Source organism: Callospermophilus lateralis, chromosome 17 (genome assembly GCF_048772815.1).
Source record: "Callospermophilus lateralis isolate mCalLat2 chromosome 17, mCalLat2.hap1, whole genome shotgun sequence".
NCBI classification, from domain to species: domain Eukaryota; kingdom Metazoa; phylum Chordata; class Mammalia; order Rodentia; family Sciuridae; genus Callospermophilus; species Callospermophilus lateralis.
The window spans coordinates 55,716,470-55,734,449 of record NC_135321.1 but is presented as its reverse complement, the minus strand read 5'-3'; the positions used below and the strand labels follow the sequence as shown (position 1 = coordinate 55,734,449).

General features: G+C 37.6%; 1 protein-coding gene across 5 annotated transcripts in view; it reads right to left on the bottom strand.

The window, feature by feature from the left end:
• The window catches only part of Ptprm (protein tyrosine phosphatase receptor type M), an 825,932-nt gene that overhangs the window by 253,210 nt on the left and 554,742 nt on the right, over positions 1 to 17,980 (bottom strand). For all 5 annotated transcript variants that reach the window (XM_076837052.2, XM_076837055.2, XM_076837053.2 and 2 more), the window contains exon 14: positions 10,388 to 10,520. In XM_076837052.2, coding sequence (XP_076693167.1) covers positions 10,388 to 10,520 — 133 coding nt within the window. The remainder of the gene's footprint in view (positions 1 to 10,387; positions 10,521 to 17,980) is intronic.

Here is a 17,980-nt window from a genome sequence, read left to right as displayed (position 1 = left end):
GTTGCAGACTGGTTGAGCTACCTGGGGGCATTACAGAACACTAGCAACTCTGTGATAAGGAGGAAATATGACCGAGAAAGGGGCCTACCACATTCTCCTGGTTTAAGACACCACCTATGGCCAGAAAACTAGGTAAAAAGAGATTTTTAAAATGTGATCATTTATGTCTTGACTCAGCTTATCTTAAAAGAGAATTAGGATCACAAACTGGTGACTGAATATATTTGGCCAACACAGTATTAAACATTGATAAATTTCCATCAAATAAAATTAGAAGACTTAATCAAAGAAATCAAGATTTCTTCCCTCTTTCTAATGGGGACAGGAAGATATGTGACATTGTTGTATGTGACTGAAGCTGGGTAAGGAATGACTTCTCAAAATGCTGTGTGCCAGGACCTCACCTGTACTCACCTAGGTCATCCATAGGGGCCCCATGTGGGCAACTGTAACTGTGATGCTTAACCACACCTTCTGAGACCTTTAGGACCAGAACTCTTGAGCCAACCCTCACTTAACAAATCATAAAAGAAACATTCTGACAGCTGTGACTATAATACTGTGCAACCAACAGATGCTACAACGATGAAATAATTCTCAGTGAGGACACCAGCAGGCATTTCTAAGCTTCCTCTAAGGAACAATACCACTCCTGGATGATGGCTACTGAGTCAAGATTTTCAGTCAATGCTATGTCACAACTTCATTTTGAGGATCTTAATGTATCTCTGAGAGTTTCTTTTCTTCCTTTTCAGTAAAGGTTAAAGCCATACCTAGGAATGATGAATTGATAATTGACCAATTTTTTTTTTTTTTAAGGAGTGGCAAATTTCCTCAACTACTGACCATGCTGACTCCAAACCCCAACTCAGGCTTTTAAGACAAATCAAGTAAAAGGATAAAGGACATTTTTGTTAGCTCCCAATAACTATGCACTCACAAGAACCATTTCAGCAAATGGCTTTCCCTGGAATTTATTCCTATTAATATTTTCTTTCTGACACAGGGACAATGAGCGAATGTACATCACAAATTCATATCAACCATGCCAGAAGGAACAGTGCCATGCAATGACACAGTGGGAGTGCTATTAGCTGCGGAGCAGCTTTTCTGGAAATGAGAAGGCCACCATGAACCAGAGACATCCATCAGATATAGCTACCAAAGACGAAGGTCTAGAGACTTCTACTGTAACACCCTGAATGCAAGACCTGAAAAACTGGATGTTTTGACTGATTAGGACCCATGCCCATAGTATAAGGAAAATTCACGTGGAGGCTGTTAATTCACTTTTAAAATTTAAAAAAAATTAGCTGTAGATGGACACAATATCTTTATTTTATCTATCTATCTATCTATCTATTTACTTATTCATTTTTATATGGTGCTGAGGGTCAAACCCAGTGCCTCACACAAGTTAGGCAAGCGTTCCACTGATGAGCTACAACCACAGTCCTTGATTTTTCATTTTTGAATATCACTTTTTAATCTAAATTCATGTTGCTTGTGAAAAATGCAATGGAGTATATTATTTATAGTTTCAGAAATAGTATATTATTTATCATACAAAGTTTCAAAATAGCGACTTTGGGTTGTTATACTCAGGGAAGGGAGGAATGGAGATGGAATGGTTAATGGGTACAGGGGTGCAAAAGAATAGAAAGAATAACTTCTAATATTCTATAGGAAGCTATGATTGACTAATTAATTTAACATAAAGAGGATTTGTATGTTTCAAAAAAAATCATAGTATGTCTTTGGTGATGGTGACATATGTTAGTTACCATTATCTGATCCCTACATATTGTATCCATGTTGAAATGACAGCCTGCATCCCATAAATATATGTAATTACTGTCAATTCAAAAATATTAAAAAATGAATAAATAAAATAAATGGTAATTTAAATATAATTAGAGTATGAGTCCTTTTTTCTTTTAATTAATTTATATACCTATTCTTTCAGCTATTTTAAAATATTAAATTAAAATTTCAAAGAATTACTATTTGCATTTTTAAAAAATTATATATTCCAAGTAGAGAATCTGTTCACTGTAATATTTATACTACAGAAATATTATGTAAAATTTTGGATGTGTAACCGATGTGATTCTGCAATCTGTATTTGGGGTAAAAATGGGAGTTCATAACCCACTTGAATCTAATGTATGAAATATGATATGTCAAGAGCTTTGTAATGTTTTGAACAACATATATATATGTATGTATATATACATATATATATATATACATATATAAATATATATATATATCTATATATGTATGTATATATATAATAAAACTTATATACCAGATTTTTTTTAAGGTCAAAGCAATTCAAAGTCTAGTGTTACATTTAAGGCTTTATTTATTTATTTAGGAGGGCCTCCTGCTTGCTAGGCAAGTGCTCTACCACTGAGATACACACCCCTATGACTTGTGTAGACAAGTGTTTCTCTTCGTTATTGATGAGGTATGTTACATTTCTAGAATGGGCAAAGCACTGCACTAGATGTCAGAATAGGGTGTTGAAGACGACTAAGAAGGATCATCCCATATGTCACGCTATAATCTAATAGGAAAGATGGAACCTAAATTGCCCAGAGTGTGAATGTCAGGAGGCTAGACTGTTGCCACTGAAATTAGAGGAGCACCAAATTTCAGGTGTCCAAACTGGAATTGGGGCTCTTAGGTAGAGGCTGCATACATCATCACAGGAACTCAGTTAATGTTGGAAATTTGTGTCCATGCTGGTGAGTACTTAGGAGAGATAAAATGGACCATTCTTAGATGAATAACATCAAAATTTTTGCCAATTTTCTTCCTTGTTTTATTTTTACAAAGAAGTGGAAGTATGTTAGAACTCAATAAATGATTCCATTTTTACTTGGTGCAATAAACCCCATAAAAATAGCTTTGCTTTATTTCCATATGGCAGTGCCAATAAGGAAACAGGATATATGAAAATAACAAAGCCAAAAACTTCTTTTAGTGGATCTAGTGAAGCATCATTCACTTTAAAAAGTCTGTGAAGATTCTGGGTAAAAACATGCCTGTCTTATTTAAGTAAATATGTTATTTAACATAGTTTTACAACTTGCAACACTAACATTGTCCAAAAAAACACAAATCAGAAAACCCTTCTCCTTCTAACACAACAGTTCTTCTTTATTCTTTATAAATTTTAGTTTTATTCAATTTTCTATAAATGAGTCTAAATGAGTGATCCCATTTATAACTCCTTTCCCTGTTAATAAGAAATTTAGATTTCTGCTAGAGGAGGGATCATGTATCTAGCCCAAAGAACTCAGATTAGAAACCAGCTTATTTTTTTCTTAAGGTATATAGTTACTTTTACTACATATTTTCATGGCTGTTTTCATGATTAATACAAAACGAAATCGGAAAAAATTGAAGAAGTGATATTACGAAGTTTGAATCCCTGGACTCACCAAAATACTGATTTGAACAATAGTTCCAAACTGGATACATCCAGTTTTCATGTTCATGATATTTCCCACTCTACAAACCTTAGAGTAAACTCCTGTCAGCATGAATATAGACAGATACCCTCTCTAGAGAATGCAAGACCATGGGTTAGGATGGGTCAGTCAATGTTGATACAATCTGGGAATAGCCATGTGACAAATGGTCAGTTTTAGTAGTTAATATACAACCGTCTCTTTATATCCTTAGATGAAATCTAGGGCTGGAGCTTCAGAGGTAAGATTTACAAAAAGATACAGTTTTCACAAGCTATGCTAAAGGGTAAGTTGTGCTCAGAAGTGTCCAAGCATTAAAATTAAGAATCGGTTGGACAACTGTTCCCTAAGATGGCTCTGAGAATTTTCCCTGATGAGTGTAGTACAAGCCAGGTACAGATCCAGGTCACAAGGCTGCATAAGAGCCCATAATCCAGGTGTTTCAGGAGCCTGCCTGACCTTCTAGAATAGTGATAGCTGCAGGAACAGAACTGAAGACAGGCTCAGGGTCCATGCAGGTGCACGAAGAGGTTTTTAGCACACTGAGCAGGGCAAAGCTGCCTTGTGTCCTTACCCCAGGAAGTGAATCAGTTGTTACTTTGCCAGGTTTAGTTTGGCAGTTTTTGAACCTCCACATATTTGTGGTTAATTCCAAGGCCATATCTACTCAGAAGCTTCTGGATTTCTGAGGGCTTTTCCAACCACTTGTGGTTTTCTTCTCTGCAGAGAACATTGATCTTTCCCCCGTAATCTAACCTGTTCCTTGACTCAGCAATGGCCTCTACATAAAGAACCCTAGTGAGTTAGAAAAAGAAGGGTTTTGCTTGATGCTTTCAGCCACAGCACTTTCACCAAGGCCTGGCCTTTAGGAAAGAGGCCAGTGAGCTGTCTCATTCCAGGTGGCTGTGTCACTAGCTATCTCCATAATTAAAGATCCATCCAGTATGTGTCCTTGGATGCAAAGGAGAGATGCTCCCCACAGGCAAAGTAGGGGAGGTTTCCCTTTAAAGCATAGACAGTTCCTGTCCCTGCTCTTATCCTATGTCTGTAAACTAAGACTTGGAGGCATACACACAAGGGACATTGACGCAAGAGAGGCACTGAGAGCTCCTCTATAGCAGATTATGTTCATTGTTAATATAGTTGATATTTACAGGAGCCAGCATTTGAAAGTTTTAACTTGTTTTTTTCTCCTACACTTTCTGAGATAGGTTCTATTATTATGTCCTTGGTATAGCTGGAGGAAACTGAGGAACACAAAACTAGGTGGTTCACACAGGCAGGGAGCCTCAGACACAAGCCCAGGCAGCAGTCTCCAGGGCCCTGGCTTCCACCTCCACAACTCCCAGACTTCCTGAGCCTCTGAGGAGGAAGGGGTGTGGCTAACATGCCTTTGCCTCAGGACTTACTATAAAACTTAACAAATTTCTTTCATTCACTGAGCCATAGGAAAGCATCTTCACTATTGTGCCATCAGAAGAAACTAATGAATTGACAAAAATTACACATATTCAAAAGGATTTCAAAAACATCTCTGTAAAAGAGGAAGTAGAAAATGGATTTTATAAATAAAAGATATCTGAAAATATTCTCCATTGATGATTCAAAAAGACTATGGCATGCTGGCAGCATTTCGAATATCTGTAGTCTTAAAATAATGGTAAACTGTGACAAGCTGATGATGGTACCATGCTTTTAGCCAACGAGTACAGAAAGATCCTTCATTTTACAGAGCAAGGGGCACCTGTAAATTTTACTCCCAAGAGTCACTGCAGCAGGATGGTAAGGACTCAGACACATTTGTGTTTAATCCAGCCTCTGCCACCTACTACATACATGCCCTGGGACCAGTTCCTGAACTTCTGAATTCTTAAGCTATTATATTTATCAAGCACGAACTATGTATATACATAAACTACTTTAATCCTCACTGCCTCTCCATGAAATACACTTCAACCACATCATCATATTTCATAGACACAAATTAGTGCATAGAGGTGAAACCTTATTTAAATTCATACTTCTTTGAATTTGAAAGCTGGAAGGCGAGATTCTAAAAGCATGCTCCTTAACATTCTCTGACAGTTTCCTCCATCAGGTGGAAGGTTGGTACTTACATTCCTTACCCTTCTTTTAAAGTAAAATCATTTTTTATAAGGAATTCCAAAAGAATTCCCAATAAGCCATAGTTAAATAAACTATTAGGTTGAGTTCAGAAATGGGGATTAGTACCAGAGCTAGAATAATCACATAAAGTCTAGGTTAGGAGAGGCCTTTATACAAGTCTATTTGTTCAACTAACCCTTAACTACCAGCCTGTTCAGTTTTCATGTAGAAACATGAAGGACAGAAGGTAATTGAGAGGTGGAAATGACATGCCCATTATACATCTGTATGCACATGTGTACTATTTCAAGCATGCCACAGCATGTGCAAGGGTAGAGAGGTCTCAGGATCTGATTCTTATATATGACTCCATCTAAATTCATATTTTAAAAAAGATACTCAGGAAGAAATATCTTCATGATTTCCTTCTTGTAGTTTCAAGAACTGTGATTTTGAAATAGGAGTTTGAATTAAGCATTCAGAACTTAAGATGTTTTCTGCATACGAGTCACATTTAGCAATAGTGGGGGAAATCTATATCCTATGTAAACAGGCAGAGGAGGGGAACTAGAGCTAATGTCAATTTGCCTCCAGCAACACACCTCAGGCATCTCTTTGAAAATAGACCTTTCATCAAATTTTCTCTCTTATCTTTTTTGTTTCATGATAACTTCAGAAATATTTCTCATTTTTATTGCAATTTTCATCTTGGTAATACCAGTATTGTTTAAATATAATAGAATGGGCACTAAATATTTAACAATTTATGTTTCATTTGTAAAATGTATATCAGTCAGTTAAAATGAGTTATGGAAAGGAGAAGGGACATAGTGTTTCAAGATTAAAACAGTTATATTTACCTGTAACCAGTGTTTATGTAATAGAACAGCTACCATTTGATATTTTGCCCAGTAATTTATTTCTCTTTAATTATTTCCCAATAGTCACAACTTCTGCAATTTCAATGTATCTCAGTGGCTAAGACATGAATATTATTGTAATTAATACAAATGTTCTCAAACTTATGAAAGATCTACAGCAATTTTAGAAACAATAGCAAATATAATTAATCATGGTAAATTTGATGGTGCTTATATAGTAAATTCTGTCTAACATGAAATTGAGATAAATTGTTCCTTTGAAAAATGTTGAAAATGCAGGTATTTTCATTTACATAAATAAATTTAATTATCCATGGTGAAATATAGAGAGAAATATCTACTACTCATGTTAATATACTTTGAGAGTATATTGTCTCGTGGCTGTGTATGAAACTTTAATTTTATAGATCTTTATTTCCCATCCTACCTTAACCGTTGCTATATCAAAAATGTTGCATCCTCAAAAGAACACATACTTTTAGATAGGAAAAAATAAAAAGAGATTGCTTTGCCTATAGAACAAAGTAAAATAAATGTACAGGTTTTTAAAGAAAAGAGATTTTCATATTCTATTAGTCCAGACAAGGGCCAAATGACTTAGGACTCACAAACAAAAAAACTCATTGATTTATGAGAGGTTTATAGGACATTAAGACTGAATGTCATGTCAGTTTTTAGTCATTATTAAGTATATGCAAAAGAATTTCACGAGTTAGTATGAGTTGAACAGATTTTACTTTTCTACCTTCTCCAACTATTTTTAAAGAAGGCCACTCTCTCTCTTGGGCATAGGTGGTCTTTAAGACCAATGCATATATTTGAGTTGGCTGACTCAGAATGCTGGGTGTAAAGAAAAAGCAGGCTAACTAGCCCACACAGGAATGAGCTCAAAGTTTGGTAGAATTAGGTTCTACCAGCAAAAATGACTAATTATGTCTAGAAATCCACACCTGAGGCTGTGCTTGCCTTTTTCTCTCTCATTCCCTTTTTCACTTCCCCACTGCTTCTCCTTTTTAATTGAGGGCCTCCTATGGGACAGGGAGAGACGTGGCTGAAAGATCAACTACTCACCAGCGAACATTTCTGGGCCTGAAGTGACTGAACAAAGAGAACATTTGGCAGACCTACTGGATAGGCTTAAATTATGAAACATGCTTGTTACACATCAATAACACTCCAGCAACTTATCTATGATTAATAGCATGTTTTAACTATTCTGTTTAAAAGCACTACTTTTAGAATTTAGACTTGAATTTGGGTGAGAAGCCCTGAACTATTAGAAGTTTTTAAGAATTTGTGTTAAATATGATAGTTTGTACCACATTATTACTCTGGCCTAAGTTTCATAAGTGTTACCTATTCTAAGAATAAGACATTGGCTAATTTGCCTTATGAAAAACATAGTCTATATTTCAAAAGAAGCAAAGACAGAAGTGATGCATGCTGTGAAGACAGCCCTTTTAAGAATATTGTGCAGTAAATAATCATGTAAAATCTGACAGGACTTAGGGGTATTTAGCCTAAAGTTGTATCAAGGCCATATGTTACCGTAGGCAATCTCTTCAAATGCATAATTTATAACATCACCTCTGTGACTACCTGAGAGACCTAGGTAGAGAGATGAATTAATCCATCAGAAATAGACCCTTAGAGGATTAGTTAACATTTAGCTAAAGTCACAAGGGCAACTGGATTACTAGTTTCAAATGATTCCTGACAGAGGGCTTGCTATATGACACAAAGATCCAATACATTCCCAGAATTTACAATAAATCACTCTGAAATCTTCAGTTTGAATATCCAAGCACAGGAGAGTTTATTTTTGCTTAGGTTTATGTTTTAATTGAATTATACTATTACCACTAGTACTGAGAGAGAGAGAGAGAGAGAGAGAGAGAGAGCGGGGGCGGGGGGGGGGGGGAGATATCATTGGTGCCAAAAATCAGGTATTCAGATAAACATCAAGATGAATAACATCTAGGGGAAAACAATTATGAGAGGTGAGAGGTAAGGAAGAGGAGAGAGAGAAAAAAAACAAAATGTAAGAAATATGGAGGAAAAAAGAGAAACACAGGAGCGTAAGAAAAGTTAAGAGAGGTACAGAGAACTAGAATGGAGGAAAAAGCATTCAAAGTTATAGGAGCAATTAAATGAAGGGTGAAGAAAAGGAAAAAAAGGATAAACAGCATATGACAAGGGATAAAGAACATGGAATCATGAGGACCCCAAACCTGTGGTGTACATGGCTATGAATGGGCCACACTTCATTCTGGAGCTGAACTGGAAGAAAACACACAATGGAGGAAGAAGAAAAGCAGCATATGTGCAATATTTGTATATAGATTCATCCCTTCTATATTGCTACCAACCCAGGTTTTATCTTCGTTTTTGATGATGTTTCTTCTCCCTCTACAATAACTTTCAGAGGACTTGTTCAATCCCACGGCTTCAGCTCCAGAAATGTTGAAGGCTTTTAGGCTATGGAAATTAAGATTCCTCCACAAGAACATCCCCACCTACATGGGACATCTCCCCTTAATGGAACCCTAAGCCTAGCATGTGCACAGCTGAATTCTCCATCTTTATTCCTCACATATGTTCCAATTTCTCCTCCACTCCACATTTTGGTAAATGGTGCTATCTCCACTAATTTGTCCTAACCAGGAGCCAGGTTCTCTCTGTATTGTTTGTTCTTCCTCCAAATGGCTACTAAAATTTTCCCCTCAGTTATTTCTCAGATTTCCCCCTCTCTTCACTCTACTGGTCTTCCTGACTAGAGGACTTCCCTTCCTCAGTCAGCTCAACTTCCTATGATAAAATCTGGATCATGTTCCTACCTGCTAAAGCCATCAGCAGACTTCAGGACCCAGTCCAGCCACCTTTCATGACAAGGCACAACTTTCAAGACCTTACTTGGAAACCTCCCCTCGGTTGCTGCCTGCCATCTATGACCTCACTCCCACTCCATGAAAATAATTGTTTTTAAACCACAAAGTAACAAGACCCATGCATTTCTTCCATTTTGGAGTTTTGTACCATCTATACTTTTTTTAAAGAGAGAGAGAGAGAATTTTTTAATATTTACTTTTTAGTTTTCAGTGGACACAACATTTTTATGTGGTGCTGAGGATCGAACCCAGTACCCCGCGCATGCCAGGTGAGTGTGTTACTGCTTGAGCCACATCCCCAGCCCACATCTATATTTTTAAGTTGGCCATTTATATATAGATTGAAGATTTCACTGCTAAGTATGGTTTTACTTGTACTTACAGAGCAAAATTTTTCAAGTATGAAAGATAAGAATTGCTTACTATAGCCAGGTATATTTTATTTATCTCTTCCCACAGATGACCCTTTAGCTAGACAGGGCCATATTATAACATTTAACTCACAATATAACTTGTCCTTATACGTGTTGATGCTCTGCTATTTTTCTGTGGGGCTGTTCTTTGAGATTCACTTTCTCAAGGGGTAGTGCTGATTAAGCAAACACCCTAGCACCGTACCTGCACATAACATGGGCTCATCTTCCTTATTAAAAAAAAAAAAAAAAAGGAAAAGTGCTTTCTCATATCCTTGAGAATCCCAAATATACTAGCATGTTAGCAATAATTACTATAAATTCCCTTGCAAGGAACCAGCTTCTAAGATTTTCAGAGCTTTATGCGTTATAAGGCACAAAATTCTTGTACTATTCTGGCATAATATGTTTTGTATATTCATACAAAACACAGCCATTTACTCCAAATTTCTGTCCCATAACCTTGAATGCTACATGATGAAAAATGTTAGCAATCACAGAGTCACAGATGTGTCTTGGTCATCAGTGCCAACACAGTAACTAAATATTTTTACACATGAAGCAACCTGGCAAACAATGGGAGATAACTAAATTTTTGGCAACAGCTGGGGACTCACCTTTTCTTCATTACCAACACAACTCCAAGAAATATAATAACGAACAGCAAGATGCCGGCAATGACTCCAGCAATTTTAACCGTGTGGTCTGTTTGTTTCTCAGGTTCTGGGACTGGTTTTGGAGTGGCAGCTCCTGAAGATGAAAAGAAATGAAACAGGAGAGAGAGAGTGGGTAAGAGAATAAAGATGTTACATTTAAATTTTTTTTCTGTATTTAACAGAGTAATAAGACTTATCAGAGCCAGCAGACAGAGGAGCTTTGATTTTTTTTAAAACAGCTTTCATATGCACTGAAAGGACTATAATTGTTCACGTTGTTCTTCAATATTTTACTAAACCACAGCACACCCACGTCTGACCCCTTTATAAGAGACTCCTCTCAAATACAGTTTTAAAATATTTTTATTATATCTCTTGGCTCCTGCTCTTTCTACCATTTTAAAACTTGCTAACAACACAATAGCTATCCCTAAGCCTTTATCCAAATTTGATTTGCTGGAACATTTTCCTCAATTATTTTTCATAAATGAAGCAATAATTCCATAACATATTAGTCCAAACACCTGGAAAAGTAAGATAAGCTCATTTACCATGCATTTTTACCAGCAATTGTTTTTTAACACAATAGAGTTTTTTCTCCTTGCCTTTGGAAATCAAAATCTAGGTCACATCTGGTAGGCAAAAGACTCCTTCTAAGCAATTTATTCACAAAGTGGGAAGCAGCTGGTGATCACACCACTGGCACCCACATTTAATATCTGTTTAAATGAGATAACCAGGGACTTAAAGAGGCGGCCACATCTCAGCTCTCCTGGCTTCGCATTTCCAACACACCGTTTGTCCTGTTTACGATATAATGTGATGGAATGTCAAATCCATGTTTGATGAAACATCCATTTCCTCTGCTAAATGAATTCACGATAAAAAATATTAGGAATGCAATGTTCAATTCACTAAACAGAAATTATTTTTTTCAGAGCTTCTCCATGGCATACCAGGGTGGGATGGTGCTTGGTGTTTGAGCTACCATGCAACCCATACTTGGTAGACAAAGGTTATTTCATGCCCAAACTTCTCACCTTAGACTTTTCTTTGTGCTTTTGTTAGTAAAAATGTAATTAAAATTGAATTAGCTTTTCCTCTCCTTTTGTTGGTGTTTCTACTTAGTAATCCTCAATTCCTGACAACTGAACTCTCACCACATCTGTGCCTTTGTGCACAGAAAACTAGACAAATTCTAATGTAAGTCATGGCTGAGAAATAGGGGGTGTGGGAACATGCAAATCTCATTTCTTCTTCATATCAAGATTTTTTCCAAGAAACCTTGTATCATGAACACGGCTGTGACCTGACCTGCAAAGCTGGTCAAGATCAGGTGAGAGATTTGAAGTAAAAGATCCAAGGCCATGTTTATCTGAGATTCTACCACAGAGGCACACTTAAAAGAAGGAATAGTCATAAGGAGAGCATACCTTAAGCAAAAACCCTTCTAGATAAAGCTTTACAGGCCACTTTTATTTATGACGAGGTCAAGAGATGTTCTGCTATTTTGTTTGAATGAATGTCCCTTATACTAGTTGTCTAGTTAGATGTTGAAAATATTAATGTTAATTATTTTAATGGACATTATACACCTGAAATATCCAACAAACCACTAGAATATACAACCAGATGGTCATCTTGGAAGAAACTCTTATGTTAAATAAATTGTTAAGAAAAACCTAAAAGTGAAATGGGTATGCTATAAAAATAAAAATTAAAATTAAAAAAATCATGCAAAAAGAAACAGTACTTCAAATTCAGAAACTGAAAAATTCCAATGTTTTGCAAATTTGATTTTATGTCATATATATATAAAATGTGGATTTTACTCTTCCAAATGCTCACATATTGTAAGCCATTCCATTTATCTCATTAAGTTAGCATTTACCAGTTCTCCAAATATATTTTCTAAACACATAAATGATTCAAGATTTTTTTATTTCATTTTTGGTAACTAAATCATGTTAGTAAATGCAAGAGTTGGGAGAAAAATGTTTAGAAAAACTTTAGTTAAAAAAATTTAAACATAAAATGTAGTAAGATACAACCTGTATATCATAAATACTCAGTAACAGATGAGTAAGTCTCGTTAATAGTCATATTTGCTTCTGTTGAGTGAATAACTGGCTATCTTTATTCAGCATTTTACCTGGGCTCATTAAGAACTGTTCATGACTCTTCTGCTTTGGGACAAAGACAGGTAGTCACCCTTAGCTTTTTGTTCCCTGTTGGAACACAGGCAAGTATATCATTATGCAGCCATTGTAAGCTCCATATTATCATTCTTTAGGACTTACTTTTAACTGATTTCCCTTTGCAGGTCAAGAAAATGAAATGTTCTCTTTCTGTGTGACACAGTTGCAACATGATTATGATAGCAGTCATTTGCAAAATGGCACAGTGACTCAAAAAAACGGGAACAGTGGCCCATGATCAACCTTCTGATGGGTTCAGGTGTTTATTTGGGTTTAGGTTTCTCTGATAAAGCAGTGACACGACCACAAAGTGGAGATGAAATAAGACACATGCCTCAGACAATCTGATGAGCATGTCCTTGGCTCTGGGCGCTCTGTGGGTGCAGGCGACGTCTGCCTTTCTCATGTGTGCTCTGTCCCTCTTGCCCTTCCTAAAATGGACATGTCTAGAACCACATCTCTTAGGATGCTCTTTTCCCTGCTTTCATTTCTTTGGAAACATGTGCCCGTGGTTAGGAGCTATCAATCACCTTTGGACAATCTGTGACAGATTATGATTGCAATTGATAGTTGCTTTTTAAAAAAAACCAAAACATTAGTTTTGTCTTTCCTCACCGGCATCTATGAATTTAACAGCACAATTTACAAACTGCTTGGTAAAGAGTTGTTTTTGTAATATTTTCCCCTCTGCCTTGTTATTTTCTTGTCAGTTTTCCAATGGAGTATAAACTTTTATACTTTTTTCTGTATAAATTCTAATTTTTTGTAGAAAGGCATTTTTTTTATCTTGTGTTCATTTTGTTTAGAGAATACTGTATATTTTTGAGAGTGGGCATCAGCTAATAAGCTTGACCATATTAACAAAGATAATGAATATGCAAAAATATTACGGAGACTAGAGATGAGGCTACTGAAATATAGCACACACTCCTTGCAGATGCCCAATCTTGACTCATAGTGCCAATTCTGGGAACTCTGTTTTAATGACCAAGCAAATAAAAAAGGGTGATATTCCAGTCCAACTCCGTTATTTAAAGTTTCAATTATGACATCTAGTATGAATAAGAAAAGTTCCGAAGAAAGGGAATGATTATCCAATGTGGTATTTGGTTGGTTTTCAACTTGGCTGGAGACAAGTCAGTTTTGGCCGAGTTCTGAATGTTAAATTAAATAACAGCAGCAAGCTGGGCCTAGAACAAGATGTATTCAGCCACTGGCTTGAAGTCTAGATCTGATGTTGACTACTGAACTGGCTGCACAAATTCTCCCAAAAGTCTGAAGGGGACAAACCCAGAAGGCCACAAAGGCCATAACTGATGCCTGGAACTACTGACTGTACTCTGAGTGGCCTTACCTGGAAAGAGCAGGCACATTCTCAGAGGCCAGGTCAGAAAAGGTTTAGAGGACAGCCTGGCATCAGCACACCAATGGGAGCCCTTGCAAAACACTGATTAATGCCAGGCTGACCCTGAATGTGGAAGAAAACATTAGCAATGATGTTCATTTATTCAACAAGCATTTCCTGAGGACCTAATAATGTGTCATGCACTATATTGGGTATATATGGCAATGAGCAAATGGACAAGGAAAAGCCCTCTGTCCTCCTGGAACTTATATTCTTATGGAGAAAGACATAAATGTAAACAAATAGGGTAGACTGTATGTGAATAGATGCTCTGCACTCTCCTTGAGTGCGGAGAGGCATTCAGCAGAATGGAACGGGTTGGTTAGTAAGATGGGAATCAGAAGTAATCACTGAGAAAATGGCACTGGGCTAAGACCGGAAAGAGAAAAAGGGTGACATGAGGTGAAGTCTCCAAGGCAATGGTAAGGAATAGTTCTGAAGTGCAAGATGAGGTTGAAACACTAAGAGGGACTGGAGTGGAGAGATCTGGGAAAGTGGGGACATGATGTTGCAGCAAGAATTCTGCTTTTTCTCTGTTTCAGATGGGAACTACAGGAGGATTCTCAGTACAGGAGAGAGGTGATTTGGCTTATATTTAAGAGGTTCATCCTGGCAGCAGGTGGCATAGCAGACTGTAGGGGGTCCATGATGATAATATGGACATTAATTTTAAGGCTATCACAGTAACTCAAGCACAAATATAGGATGGCTAGAACATAATGGTAGAAGTAGAGTTGGGGATATGAGGTCCAACTTGACATATATTTTGATGGCCGGGCTACTGGTCAGTGAATTAGATGTACAGTGCTTTAGAGTAACATCCACTTGCACTTGGTAGGAGTTGCATGAGAGATAAAGGTGCCATTTACTGAAGAGAGTAGTGAGTGTTGGAGGAACAAGTTTGGAGATTGGGTGGGGAAACCATGAATTTAGTTTTTAGTCCACTCAGGTTTGAGGTACTGACATCCAAAGGAGATATTAAACAGGCAGTTGGATATACAGGAGAGAGATCTCAGTTTAGAACAAATTTTGGACTTTCATAATAAAAGAAGATGGTATATAAAGCCATGAGCTTGCATGAGGACACTTGGGAAGTGAACACAGAAAAGAGAAGGTGACTCATGAGGAGGGACTAGCCAGCTGAGGGAGGAAGGAAATTGGACAGGAGGAGGAGGAGCTGAACATAGACAAAGAGGAGCCCTCCTGGTAGAGCAGTCAGGAGGCATGCAGGGAAATCAATTGAGTTGTTTTTTTTTTTGTTTGTTTGTTTTTTTTAATGAAGATGGGGGAGTTACAGCATCTTTGAGTGTCAATGCTAATGGTCCATCAGAGAGGGAAAGTTTGACTATACAGGAGAAAAAAGCAGATGTGCATAGGGGCAAAGTCCTAGAAGGGGCAGGAAGGTGGGCTCCAGGACGCATACAAGGAGAGGAAATGGCCTGGGTTGTGGCAGATGACTTAGGGAGATGAACAGCAACAAGGACAACTCACAGGCACAAAGGCTTGCAGGCAGGTTGACACAGTGGTCTGGGGACAGAACATTCTGTTGATCCCTTGTGATGGCCTCATTGTCCTAGTGTAAAAAGCAGCAAAAGGATGAGGTGAAGAGGTGGAGGAAATTCAAGGGGGGAGGAGACATGTTGGAAGAGTGGTCTGGAACAGCCAGAGGTGAATGTGCAAGCCTGGAGGTTGGGATGTGTGGAATTGCAGGTGGCTGACCTGGAGTAAAGAGGACATAGAAGAAAGGTTTTGAGAGAAGGAAAGAGAAAGGAGTAGAGGTTTACAGGTGATATGGGAATAGACAAATGGGAGAAAATGAGAGCTGAACTACTAGCTCTTGAGAAAAAGGCACAGTGAAGTCTGTCATAATGTCCTCAAAGTTGACAGTGACAGGGAGATATGAGGTTTGGGGACAGGGGCTGTGGCTCATTCAGGAAATTCTTTGACCTGTATTCATGCCTCATAACCAGGGTGAAGGGGAAGACAAGGAGGGAAAATAAGGCAGAGTGTGAAACCTACTTGGAGTTGTATTCTAGTGGTGGGAGGGATTTGACCAGTGGCCATATCAATGGTAGAGACACATCCTGGAACATCCAGATGTTACCCATTACCACCTACATACAATGATCACAGCACTGGACTTATGCAGAACAGCCTTCAAAGGAACATCCTTATTAAGTTCCTTGCAGGCTCAAGGTATCATAACTAGGCTATGTGGGGCAATTAGGCGGAAAGAAGACTGTGGCTTCATCATGCAGGGAGCTGGTACCAAACATAATATAAGAAGCCATGCAAGTGCCAGAGGCAAGCTACAGAACCAGACTGGGGAAGCATGAGAGAGAATTTGGAAAGGCTTCTTGTCAGAGGTTGCAATAAGGAACAGACTTGAAGGATTTCCGATGAATTGTGGAAAGGATGTCCCATAAGACCAGACAGAGAAGTTTTTATAGTCACATACTGGCTTTGCCTTCTGGAGCTTGGGTACAGGTCTGGGAGTAGTGGAAGAGTGGAGTTGGAACTTGTGCCTAATGGTGTTATGAGCTTTGCCTACTGGATAGAACAACCTATATTATATTTAATAAATGAGGAACCACAAATAATAATGGGGTTAGGCCTTGAGGAAGGGTAAGAAGGGAACTTGGGAAGTAATGGAAAGTGAACTGCCCTATCAGGCCAGGAGGCTCTAACTTTGTTTTTGTTTTTTTTTTTTTTGTTTTTTAATATATTGTTTTAGTTGTAGATTGACACAGTACCTTTATTTTTTTTATTTATGGGGTGCTGAGGATAAACCCAGTGCCTCACATGTGCTAGACAAGTGCCTTACCACTAAGCCTCAGCCTCAGCCCCGGAGCCTCCAACTTTTAAGGTGAGAGGGTTCTTGGGACTAAAAGGACACAAGGAACTCCCTGGGCAAATAACCAGATTCATATAGGTGGTGACACTCACAGATGGTGCCTGGGTCTCACAGTGTGACTGGGGAAAGGTAGTGCAGTTGTGGGACCAGGTACCTGGCCTCCTCCTGGGAAGAAGTGTGTTTGGCTTCAGTGTTTGAATCAAACCCAAGAACTGGCAAACCAGGTGTCAGGATGCCACTCCTGGTGCTTGATGGAGAAAGAAAGAAGAGTTGGGGCAGGAATAAAGGGAACTACTGAAAAAAAGCCTTGATACTGAGAAACCTGATGAGAGGATGCAGGAAGAGATGAAAGCAGAATAAAAAGGGAAGCTGTGGACATACAGAAAAAACTGTGTCTCCAAATGTGTTTCAAACAGCACTGGCCCCCAAAGGTACTCTTTAAATTTCAAATGAGCAAACCTCAGCCACTTTGTAGCAGCATTTTTATGAATTTATGGGGCTGGTGTTGTATTTTAATTCATTTTCTTATTTTTTTACCCTTTTACCTTTGCAGAGGTCTTTCTGTTCTTTATATTAAAAATAGCTGCCTTTTGATTTTAGAGATTATGATGAAATAGTTCATTCACATCTTGTTACTCAGAGAAATGAAATTCCTTAGTGTTATTTAGGTTTCTTTCAGCTGTACATTAACATTACACATAATCACAAACCATCTCCAAGATTTTTCATTTAAATTACACATCATTCTTTTTTCCTTGGAATGCTAAGTCAATCACTACTCCTGAAATAATCTACATTCACACTTTATATGTTATCTGTAACCTGATTATATTTTTGAATTTATAACTCTTCCTTTGTCCCTCATTTCCACTGTAGGGCATAGAGAACCATGTATGGCTTATAAGTAATTATCAGAAATATTGCTTCTCATATAACACTGAAAGACTGAATTGTTTGAGATATACATACATATTCTCTCTAAAAATTAATCTACTTTTTTGTTTGTGTTCTAATTTAATGACAGTCATTGTTCTCATTTATTGATGTGGCTGACACCCTATGAATAAAATGATCTATCAAAGGCTTATCACCTGCTA